We start from the raw sequence: 11,915 nt of genomic DNA on the forward strand, positions 1-11,915 counted from the left end.
TGAAAGCACAAATGTTAAACACGTAAGTATTAATTTGGATAAATTTAAATCAGGTCCGCCTGATGTCGACGATGTTATCCACAAACTGCGAAGTCAGTATTTTGCTCTACTGAATTGTTATTTATTTGGTCCCAGTATCAATCCCTTGACTGGAGTCCATATATATTTGTCTGTTGTACTCCCTAGAGGTATGTTTGGTCGTGATCTCTTGAACTCTCTCTCTCCAACTCTGTTGGCATCGCCTAGAATCAGTTAATTTATGTGCAAAATAAATGCAACTTGTACTTCAAGCAACTCTTTTTGTTGCGTTTACACCAAAAACATCTTGGGAGCAAATAACGCTAAGAAAGGTTTCATCAACATTTGGGATGCTTTACACAAATACAACTTCCGAGATCTCTTACTTGATTTTCTAAATGCTGGCAAATTTCCATCTAAGCTTAGCAGGAAACATCTTGTAAAGAATGTCCTTCTCTGTAAAGAATCTGATGACTGGCATTTACGTTCGTTCGAATATCATAGAATCAAAATTCTTTATCCTGAAATGGTTCCTGATGTAATTTGGTCATTTTCTAAACGCCATCCAAAGTTTTGCAGGACATGTATAACTGTGGCAAAAATGTGGATTCTCCCTCCTACGTTTGAAGTTTGATGTGCTCGATGTAAAGGCACTTTTGAAGACGTAGTCGCCCATTGTTTACTTGACTGCAAAGATCCCATATTAAAGTCTCTGCGAGATACTAGTTTACTAGTTTTGTGGACAAATATCCAGTTAATGTGTAGGTATCATATGACCAAGTGGACAGAGATGTCAAGACAGCGACTCTATGAGGTGTTCCCAGTGAGGACATTTATTAATCATTTTATGACGATTCATCTTTGTTTTATTAAGAAATGTCTCGAATATGACTTTTCAGTAAAGGCCGTCTCATATATAATGTTTGATGTGTTCTGCTAGAAATTCCCATTATTGATGGAATTAAAGAAATGATGATGATGATGATGATGATGATGATGATGATGATGATGATGATGGTAGAACATCTTTGTATTCTGAATAGTGCAACTACATGTATGTGAGTGAATAAACACCTAAATAACAAACACAAAATACAAAACTATTTCGTTTTTATTAGGATGACAAATGTTTTATATTCGTCTCAGATTTCTAGGACCCCTATTTTAAGCAGCAGTAGCTGGTGGAGATGTCGGGATATTGAAAAAGTGGATGAGTTCCTGTAGCCTGTGAACGAAATAACGGACATATTATTAGGCAAAATTTAGCCCTAAACTGAACACATAAACATATGCGGTTGTTTAATGGGTTGATACATTTATCTAAACTTTCAATGTCTTTCTATTGCATTACCTAGGAAAATGAAATATGCCTAGTCAACGTTAGCTGCGATTGACTCCCTAGCGACCAGGCTTTTATGCTTGGATTAAGATGACCAAAAATTTCTTTAAAAGGAAAAGAGAGCCAAAAAAAATGAAAAAGAGATTACTAATTGTATAACAACACAGATACTGATAGATTAACTCTTTTATTGTTTTAGCAATCGTTATTCCGACCAATGCATGAACATCGCAAATCAATTCTGGTGAAACATAAGAGACTGAGACTGGGTCCAATGACTCTTTAACCAATGAAACAGATCAGCTAAAGCCTTAGACAAACGTATCAGTAATTATCTAATTACAAATCAATTATAAAACATCTGCTGGTTGGACATTATAAGGACAGAGTCTATACTGCGATCAAATCATAACACATCAGTGTAATGACACTGTAGTATTGTTATATTTTCGAGGATATCATTAATATCAAGTTTACAAAGGGAAAATAGATAACATTTGGTATCCTTGGTGTTCCTAAGAAGAAAGCAAATTTACGTTTTGAGATTGTAAAATCTTACTGAATACTTACGAATGACAGGCAACAGGACAAGCGCTGTGAGAAATGGTGTTGATAGATCCAGTAGACAATTGTGTGTCAACAAGCGTGTTACATTCCTTCTCACATTCTGCTTCCCTCTCGTTGGAACCGAGCTGTTGTACTAAATCTGTGACCAGGAGTTTGAGCTCATCAGCGTGGAAAACGTTCACTAGAAGAGAGGACAAAATGTATGGTGATTATTGCACATATATATGCATGTCCTTCAGACAGAAATGATTTTGTTTTAACATAAGGCCAGCTGTATGTCATTCAACCCAATAACGGTAGTGTTTCTCTCAAGAACATAACTATGACACACACAACGCTCCACTCAGTGATATCATAGTTTATCAGTATATGTAGAAATTTAAATATTGAAGCATTGATACCATATAGTGTATTAGCAAGAGGAGTGCAATATTGCACACTCCAGTCCGTTTCCCGGCTTCCTGGGAAACCCAAAAACATAATTTTAGCAAGAGGAGTGCACTGATTCATTTAATAGTATTACATTTAAATCCAATTCCTTTATAACGATTCGTCCTCTATTTATTTTTCAGTTTCTTGTAACAATAGTTTATCAATACTTCTGGACGGAATCTCTTCTCGCAAGAGCAAGTGTAACGACGTATATTTCAATAATATGATTTATAATTGAAAATACAATAATACATATGCCATAATTTCTGCATTAAGAGGACAAATCATAAAGATCAACTAAGAACTGGGGAGATAAGAAAAAAAAACATTTATATAAACTATGTAATTATGAACTTACAAATACTGTTCAGAAATGGGTTTAATGCCTTTTTCTGGGGAGCTGACATTGCCAGAGGTAGGATAACCACGAAAAAAAGAGCCAACTTCATGATGAATCGTTGATTGAAGACTATTGAGCTGTGATAAAAAAAAGTAAAGGCGTTTCAAAATTGTGGCAAAAGAAGGACTTTAAAAGTATAACTGTTAATAAAGCGAAACTTTATTGCATTCCAGTATAGACTATGCACATAATACAAGGGCAGATAATCAAATGTGATGAATAGCCCTAAAATATTTATGTACCTTCCGGAAATGATATTAGGTAAAACATTAGCTTTCCCTATTAGGCAGACTTATTTCGAAGCGGAAATACTTTCTTCACTACCGGACAATCACAAAGAAATATGAAAGATTCCCGACTTGTTCGATGTTGCTTTATTCATCTTGTTATTTCTACTTGTAAAGGATTGTATAATTATTGCATCCACGTTTACAAAAACAGTTCTTGGCCAATAGGTTTCCCGAACCTTTTAATAAAACCAAATCGTGGTAAATATGTAGTACCCAATTATCACATGTCACCTACTGAGATAAACTCTTCATGGGCAAGCAGGAATTCATCATTGTCAAGTCTGTCATATTTATTAAATACAAAGATATCAAGGGAGGCTTTTTCGAGCAGAAAAGTACATGTATATTGGAGGACAGTTATGTTTGAAAAATCTCATTATTGCGAAAATTATTCGAATTATTAGTTATAATCTAATTTGATTTCTGTCAATTATGTAGAAAAAAGACTAGAGATGACGATTTATTAGTCGCGTTTGATAAACTCATTTTACGATATATAGTCCACTGATTCCTTCTCAAATTGGTAGACAAAATATACAAGTTTCCCTTTAAACATGATATTATTCAAATTATACAGTGAAGCGGACGAGGTACTTAAACATGCAATCCGCATAAATAAGAACATAAGGTATACAAATACGTGGTGTTGAATATTACAAAATTAAATACAAAGGTACACTGATAATATCCATAACGTTTAAAGTTTTTATTTGAATATGAATATGTTCTTGCTGAATAAAAAACCCAAGAAAATACCAAAATGTTAACATAATCATAATTTTATTTCAAATTCCATAAACTGTAATGCAGAATATGAGCAATATGAAAATTAACACGGAGACATCTGAAAACATTTCACGGACAATAACACCATGTGCTCCGTAAGCGTTTTCTGTTTCATTGGCGACACCACTATATAAACCTTGATCAATCCAAGTAAGTAATGTCAATTTTCGCAAATGACAACAAGAAATACAACAACGGAACCAACAAAAAACGAACAAGCATCAAACACATCCAGCTGCATACCGCACAAAGACATAGGATATTTCTCAATTAGATCACGATGATGACTACAAAACTTTCTCGTAATTTTCATCAGATGTAAGATCGTAGCTACATACAAATCACGTAAGCAAAATAGTGTTTTTATAATCATGTTATTCCAAGGAAAGAATTTACTCTTGAAAAGGATGTATTAGATTTAAAATACCAAAGAAAGTGTTCACGAATATTTCCTGTTATAAACTAAATCAACAGAAGCATTTGCAGGAGAAAAAACATAACCCAATAAGGATTCATTACAAGAAAATAATTTTGAGAAAAAGCATATACTGTTCTATAGTACACTAACTTCAAATTAAAAGTTATGATATAACTTACCAGTCAAGTGGCCTGTAAAGCAGTGTGGACGCCTAGGGAACGGAAACCCATTTTATAGAGGAGTCGTCGTTATGACATGGGAACTAATGCCAAAAGGAACGATAAGCTACAAAAGAAGTGTCAAGTCAAACAAGTGTCATTGAACCGTAGATCGTATGATAAAGTTTGTAATTTGCCCTACTTCCACAAGTAATTGATGGCATGAAATCGAACTTTTATTTATGGTTATTTTTAACTTCCTTTAAATTTTGTCATCTCATCTATTTCGCAGCAATTGACTTTTGCAGCAAAGAATATATGATCAAAGATGATCATCATCGCTGACTTTATTTGCTGAAATTGATTTTCGCACAACAGACTATGCTACACTACACTATACTACCATATTTTTCTACAGAGTATACTTTACTACAAAATAATCTTTATTTGTTATGCCTTTCCTTATTCACATACATTTATTTTCCTATATTTGTTTCGATTATGAAATAAAATTGCATGCTAAAGTACGTTTGCTACTGTAAATACATAATGGATATGTGGCATTCTTGTTGTATCAATAAAAAAGGAAAATTGTGGATTGAACATTATCTAAGGCAAATAAACATATTTCGAAGACTGCACAGGTAGACATGTATGTGAATAACACCTTTCAATACAAATTTAGCATTAGATAATCAATAAAATTAATTGTATTCTACTGGTGTAGTTTCCCTGTGAGAGGTTTTGTTTACCCTTTAGAAACCGACCAGTGAAAATCGAAAGCAACCAAAATAGATATCAAATGCCAGATGGAGAGTTCCAATGGCTCAAAATTTCAAGACATTTTATAAGGTGTAGTAATAAATGATTATAAAGCACGTCAATGACTAATCAATCGTTACATGCAGGTTCCGACAAGCTTCAACGACTTCAGTCTTCGGGAAGTATCTGATATCTGAAATTTCATAGATCATTCAAAAGACATACAAGTGATAAACGCCTTTCAATACAAAATGTTATTAAGGAAAAAATTGAAATAATTCACGTTTTCGATATTCCTCTAACAGGAATGCAGTACTGCAATGAAGAATGAGAGTTAATGGCATATATTTTTAAACAGTTGTTTTAGAATGTATTTTTATGTAACAAGTAAGATCAGAAGAACACATTTGAGTGTTAAAGTTCGAAAAGATCAAAGTAAGTCTACAACAATCACGGAATATCAAAACATGAACATGACAAGAGGTCCTATGAATCTGCATTGCTCACTTGATGTTCAATGTGTTGATATCACAAATGTATTGACCTATACATCATTAGCATCCAATCTCCCATCAATTTTAATCAATTTCCACAACAAAGAGCTTCTGATATTCAACTCTTATCAGTGAGAGTTAAGCCCAGACTGTTTAGTAAATGTAATTCCATTTTATTTCCTCATAAATGCGCTAACCTTTTACCTAGTAACACCTTTCCATCAAATATCATGTTGCTGAGACTTTGCTTCCAATAAGAAATCGTTTAAAGGTTTCAAAAAACTCTATCCCTGTTACCGTCAATATGGGTCATGGTTACTTCTTCTAGCAAACCTTGTTAGTCATTATTCTAGGAAGTAATCACGCAAATACTATTATTCATCACCTTTTGCGTCGCCTAAACAGTCGTTTAAAGATTTGAACTAACTTGACAATTGTAACCTTGAATAAAAGGGCCAATGTAATTTCTTTTCGCAAACATTGTCGGGCTTCATACTGGGAGCCTATCTGTGCTTGTTAGTCAGAAGATGTTGCTTTAAAGTTTTAACAAAGTTGGCCCCTGTGGCATTGAACACGGCTGAGTGTCATTTCTTTCAACACCTTTTCGGGTTTTACTGCAGCAACCAACCAATCAAATATCATAACATCTTGCCTGCTGGTTATTAAGATGAAGTCGTTTAAATGAAAACGTTAACGTCAAATCGACGGACCTAGGACGCAGCGTCACGGCATAATTTCACTTCGCATTCAGGCCAGATGAGCTTAAAATTCCTTGTTTTAATAAAACTGACAAATATTCGTAACGATTCCTCGACCGAATTGCCATATACATGTATGTTTGTATGTATCTAGATTTGTGTCTTATTTTTGTATGATATAGAGTGCTATTTGTTTTAAAGCAATATTTGTTTTTAATCTTAATTTTTTCCAGTCTTATTGGTTACCCGTAGTCCCTACTTATCAATATTAAAACAAGGTTTATGATAAATGTATTAAGAATATGTATTCCTTCAAATCCTGAAGTTCAAGGCGATATAAAAACACAATCACTCTGTTTTATACATTAATATACCACGGTAATTATATATGGTTTTCGAAATAAATACAGATGAAAATCTATATTTAAACAAAAAGAAAAATGATCCTACAGGTTTTCTATTCATTTTATTAATCATACATACTTTTAAAACGTTTGGTGAATAGGTCGTCGTTCTCAAGGACGTAGTTATGTCGTGATAAGTTTTGACCGGACATTGATTTTCGGTCAAAGTGATAAGTTGTCACACATTTGAAAGTAAAGATGGGTTTGGTATGCAACAGGTGATCGTTTTTATCTAATTTCACACAGTATGAATAATTCAAGTATGTCATAATTGAGCAGAATTCATGATCGCATCGTTAATGTAATTCTATGTTGCAGTTAATTCGCTACAATATGTACACAGAAGTAGCATGTTTTCGTAATTTTAACCGTATGCTATTGTGATATTGATATAATGGACAGGATGAATGCAGTCATTTCCTAATCACTTAAGAAGTTCGGATAGAAGCAACCAACCAGAGTCTAATTATTTGAGCTTGGTAAAAATCCCAATTTCGGAATTTTAAGTGTTTTGAATACTGTTATGTTATGTCAGAAACTGAAGATAACTTCCTCTGGAAAGAAAGGGGAATCAAACATTCATACTGGATGGATACATGTTATTGAGATTACAGGTGATAGATACTCCTGGTTAACTTTTGGTTTGCCGTAACCTGCATGCTTTTGCTTTGTCCATTTGGATAGTATAGAATAGTTAAGAACAAACACATGTGCTTAACTTCTTTTAAATCATCAGATATATGATCAGATATGTGATAAATAAGCAATACATTGAGTACTTGTACTAGGTCACCACACCAACAAGATTTAAACATTTCTTTTGATCAATTCAGTCACCACATGGATTTCAAAATTTAGGTCATTAATATTGATAACTAGAAAGTGTACACAGACATTAAAAGTTACGCTTTTTTTCCCTTTCAATGTAATTTTATATACGTGATCTTGATATGACCTTTGACCTATTTTATATCAATGTAAAGAGATTGTCTCATTCATAAATTCATCGTCGATTTAACGTTGAATGACTGCAATTGCTATTTTTGTTCGTAATTCCTTACACATGTCTTAATTACAGTAAAGCAAACTATCAAAGAAAAAATCTTTGTTGACAATTCGTACCGGATAATATCATTTATATCTAACATATTCTTTATGCGTTGACTTGGTGTATAAGGTATATTATACACCTAACTGTGAACCTATCGAATATTTAATTTGTAATAATGTTTAATTCTCTGAACATATGATCTACTATTACCTGTAAACATATCGAATATCTTGTTGATAGTTAAAGATATTTAAGGAGACACAACACCATTCTTTATTGATGGTTGCATTCTTTCCTGTGTAATCAAATTTGTGGTTAATTAGTATCTCACAGTGTATGAATATGTCTTGTCGTTTAGATATCAATCCTTTCCGACATTACTTCTTTATATTACTGCTTGCTTTGTATTCTGATAATTCGTCCATTCTCTCTGTTAGCGATTCCCCAACCCACAGCTTGTCCTAAGCTAACTGATATTCAATCTTAATATGATCAGCAGCCAGGGAAATTCTTATCTAGCTGAAATCCTTTTAATAAAAACGTATTAGGCTCTCATCTTAAAATATATGACGAAACACTGATAATTTATTACAGATGGGCATAACATTATATTCGATCCGGTTGATTCCTGGTTATATTTCCTGGTTTTTATATCATAAATCCAGTAATTGCGGTAGCGTTAATCGAAAAGTAGTTGAAGTTACAAGTGATTGGTACATTTTCAATACAAAATTAGATTCGGATGCAATGTAATCAAATATTGAACTGCATTTTACAGTTGTTTCTTGGGCTCGTGAGTTATACCAATAACCAGAAAAGGTAAAGTACGAGCTCCCTCCCATCTATCCTATGACTATATATGATCCGAAACAGTAAACGTGTCCTGCCAGAGACTGGTCAATGTGTACATCCAACTAGAACCATTACTGATTAATAGGTTTCTGGTGCAGTATATATTAAGTTACACCCTTCAGTATTTACTATATAATTTCCAGAATCCAGCAGTTCTAAATTGGTGAAACACCTCCCTTGCTCGGATTTTTCTTCTTTTCTAGTTTGTGTATTTGTTTATTTACTTGTATGTATATGTGTGTGTGTTGGAAAATAATCAACAGAAATGTAACACACAAATTACGATGAATGGGAAATAAAACACACATTACACACATACAACATATATAGAAATTTGTTGGTAACCTAAGTTTTAACAGATATGCGCGTTGTCCTTTTTCTGTAACAATGTAAATTGATTATGATCAAAAAGAATCCTTCGCTCCTTTACGGTAAGAGAGGGGATCTCAAACCGAGGATGGAGATTATCAAGTTGTCAAACACGTTTTCTTAAACAACTGTTGTTTTATTGCCTAACATAAGATTCGGAAAATACCAGGATTGAGATCCCTAAGGTCAGTTCCCTTACACTATGCTGCTTCCCGCAGGTAGCCTCGTTCTTTTTTACTTCTCCAACAAAATTTAGTTAGAACTTATTATGTATATAAAGAGAAAGCATACTGTGCTATATTTTGTAAATTTTCATCATCCTAACATTAAAATCTAATCATCTGTACCAATATCTGGGCTTCATCTTATCAGAAACTTCTGAAGCCATCAAAATGTCGACATCTACTTCAACATACATAGCATGCAGGTCACGCCAAAACACCATTAGTGTCTACCTATTCATTTTCCTCAACAAAGTATGTACAATGTGTATTACACAATGCTTACTTATAGGTGCATTGCACATTAAAAACGTTCGCAGTTTTAACAACAACAGTCCTGAAATGGACTATTGTTAACCTTATTCATTTTATTTTGAGTATACATATTTCCAGCGTTTTATTTTCAGTGTGCATATAATTTGCGGTGATATTTTCAGTTAGTCTTTTTTCAGTTTTATTCCATCCCTGAAAATAGCGAAAATTAAAAACCCCGAAAAAACCAACTCTTACAGTAACTTAAATCAAATAAGTTCTGCCATTTTTGTAGTAACTTTAATTGAGTCATTGTATATTAAATTTTTACGTCGACAATGCGACACACAAGTGAATATCATCCATTATTTCAATTTAGAATAAGATGTTATAAAGTCAAAACTACATTGTTCAGATGCTTGAATTCCTCAGGTCAATTAAGGCATGGCGTGTTGGAATCTAATAATATACTGGTCCGAAATATTTAATTTCACAATCCTTGATCTCTTTTTTTATTACTAAGTTTAGTGCATGTGTATATTCTGAACAAAAGGCAATGTGTTTGGATTTCGATGAATTCATTTTAAGATATTAGGCTTGGACAGCCGAACCCTTATCCTTATCTAGAACATAGTTCATCAGCTGACAATAATACATGACTCTTGTGAATGTCACGATTTGTAAATTTAGAAATGGGCCCCAATGTCAACAAGTGCGAGAGTACATGTGATAAGAAAGTAAAATTTGAGACGCACACGAAGACTCTCTGTCGATATGTTGTCTTATTAAGTTTAGTTAATTTGACGGTTTTTATTAAAGAATGAAAGTGATATCACGGCATTGAAGTAGGAGTTAATAGTGCTATGAAGGAATAAAGAAGCGTGCATATTTTTTAAAAGTTCAAAACCTTCATTTTGGGAGATTTAGTATATACTCATGGTGAAATATTTACAATACTTCGTTATCAGACGAAATGATAACTGTCTGTTTGCATTTCCGATAAATTGTTTATGTGATAATTCATTGATTAATCAAAATCAATGTACGCTACATGGTTTATATCAAGTGAAGAAAATATAAATAAATTTACTTACAAAATTGCATGGACTGAGATTTCATATTGGAAAAGAATTCTTACATCATGTATTCATTTTGTGTCAGATAATGAAATCAACCAAATAATCATTCAACGTTATAGGACTTTGTGTGGCCTTATCTGCTGGGAGAAAAATCTAGTTTCAACAAATATTTGAACTCATCAAGCCAAAATTAAGAATATGAAACTATCTCAGACGTGATCATCTTGACTAAGGCTCAAACACAATAGACGTAACATTGGGTTACTTCCTAATGTAATCCTGATGTAGTTTGTTTATAATAAGGAGTTACTTCCCCTTATGTCTTTCTTTAACAAAATGATATATATATGTCTGTTTGTTTGTTTACCACAGGTTGTAACCTGAAGGAGAGGACTTAAATAGGCAATACTTGATGCCCAATTCCTTTTGACATTTGTCAATAAATTTGTTGAAATGAAATCAATAAACGTTTACCTGTTATAAATATAAGTGTGGATAATTCCTCGTGGGTTTAACTACTACATATTCTTTTTTTTTAAAATACTCAAAAGCACATAAGTGTTGTATTATTCTAGATCAGACGATATTAAAGATACCAGTGAGCTAAGGCTCCCACTTTAAAAATCTTATGAAGGAAGCGCTTTATTAAGTCAACAAATCTTTTATAAGGTCACATTCACATAGGAAAGTAGGCCTTACTTATCATATTCATATCTTTCACCTGTCACAGGCTGAGCATATGAACAGTTGACGAGTCAGCGGTTTGCGTTGTAATATAGATAGCTAGAAAATATTGAATAAAAATGTAAAATTGATAAAATAAAATAAAATACTGATTATCACTGTTATTCACGAATGGTTTGAGCAAAATAGTGTAAAAAAAATATTGTTATTTCCTATGATTTTGTTGAATAATTATCATCGAGGAATTCGTTACAATTAGTATGCATGTAAGTAGATTTATTGAGCTATATTAATCCATGAAATCAAGCTTACACATCAAAGCAATTTCGTATTTATACCTATTCTTTTTTTCAAAACCGCGAGATTAGAGCCCACGAAATTATATGATATTACAGTAATCATTTTATGGTTCATTTGCTATGTTTAATGCTCCTTGAACAGCCAGAATCATTTTGAGACGCGTTCTCCTATTACCTCATTTTATGGCATATCTGTGGAATAACACCAAAAGCAACTGGGACAAAGTGTCTTGCATATACATAAAACTATATTCATTGATAGCATAAGTCGGTGAATAGTTAACAAAACAACTTTATTATATTAAATAAATAATTTGGTGTTTCCTAAGAGGCTCAAAATCT

The 11,915-nt window shown here is 32.9% G+C and overlaps 1 protein-coding gene across 1 annotated transcript; it reads right to left on the reverse strand.

Moving 5' to 3' along the window:
- Positions 1-1,182: 1,182 nt before the first annotated feature.
- LOC132561505 (uncharacterized) lies at positions 1,183-2,805 on the reverse strand. The gene is made up of 3 exons (XM_060226200.1): positions 2,715-2,805; positions 1,928-2,105; positions 1,183-1,243 (listed from the first exon to the last, which is right to left on the reverse strand). Exons 1-3 carry the CDS (start codon positions 2,803-2,805, stop codon positions 1,183-1,185), a joined length of 330 nt encoding a protein of 109 aa, XP_060082183.1.
- Between the last annotated feature and the right edge of the window lie 9,110 nt (positions 2,806-11,915).

Source organism: Ylistrum balloti, unplaced genomic scaffold (genome assembly GCF_031769215.1).
Source record: "Ylistrum balloti isolate Yb309-2 unplaced genomic scaffold, AGI_CSIRO_Ybal_v1 Utg371216, whole genome shotgun sequence".
Taxonomy (NCBI): Eukaryota; Metazoa; Mollusca; class Bivalvia; order Pectinida; family Pectinidae; genus Ylistrum; species Ylistrum balloti.

Excerpts from the sequence above, each read along its gene's own strand:
- LOC132561505 (XM_060226200.1), bottom strand. The coding sequence starts at position 2,805 with ATGAAGTTGGCTCTTTTTTTCGTGGTTATCCTACCTCTGGCAATGTCA. Across the intron at positions 2,106-2,714 it reads CCCATTTCTGAACAGTATTT|TGAACGTTTTCCACGCTGAT; the intron begins GTAAGTTCATAA and ends CCTCTCTTCTAG. Across the intron at positions 1,244-1,927 it reads TGTCCTGTTGCCTGTCATTC|GCTACAGGAACTCATCCACT; the intron begins GTAAGTATTCAG and ends TTTCGTTCACAG.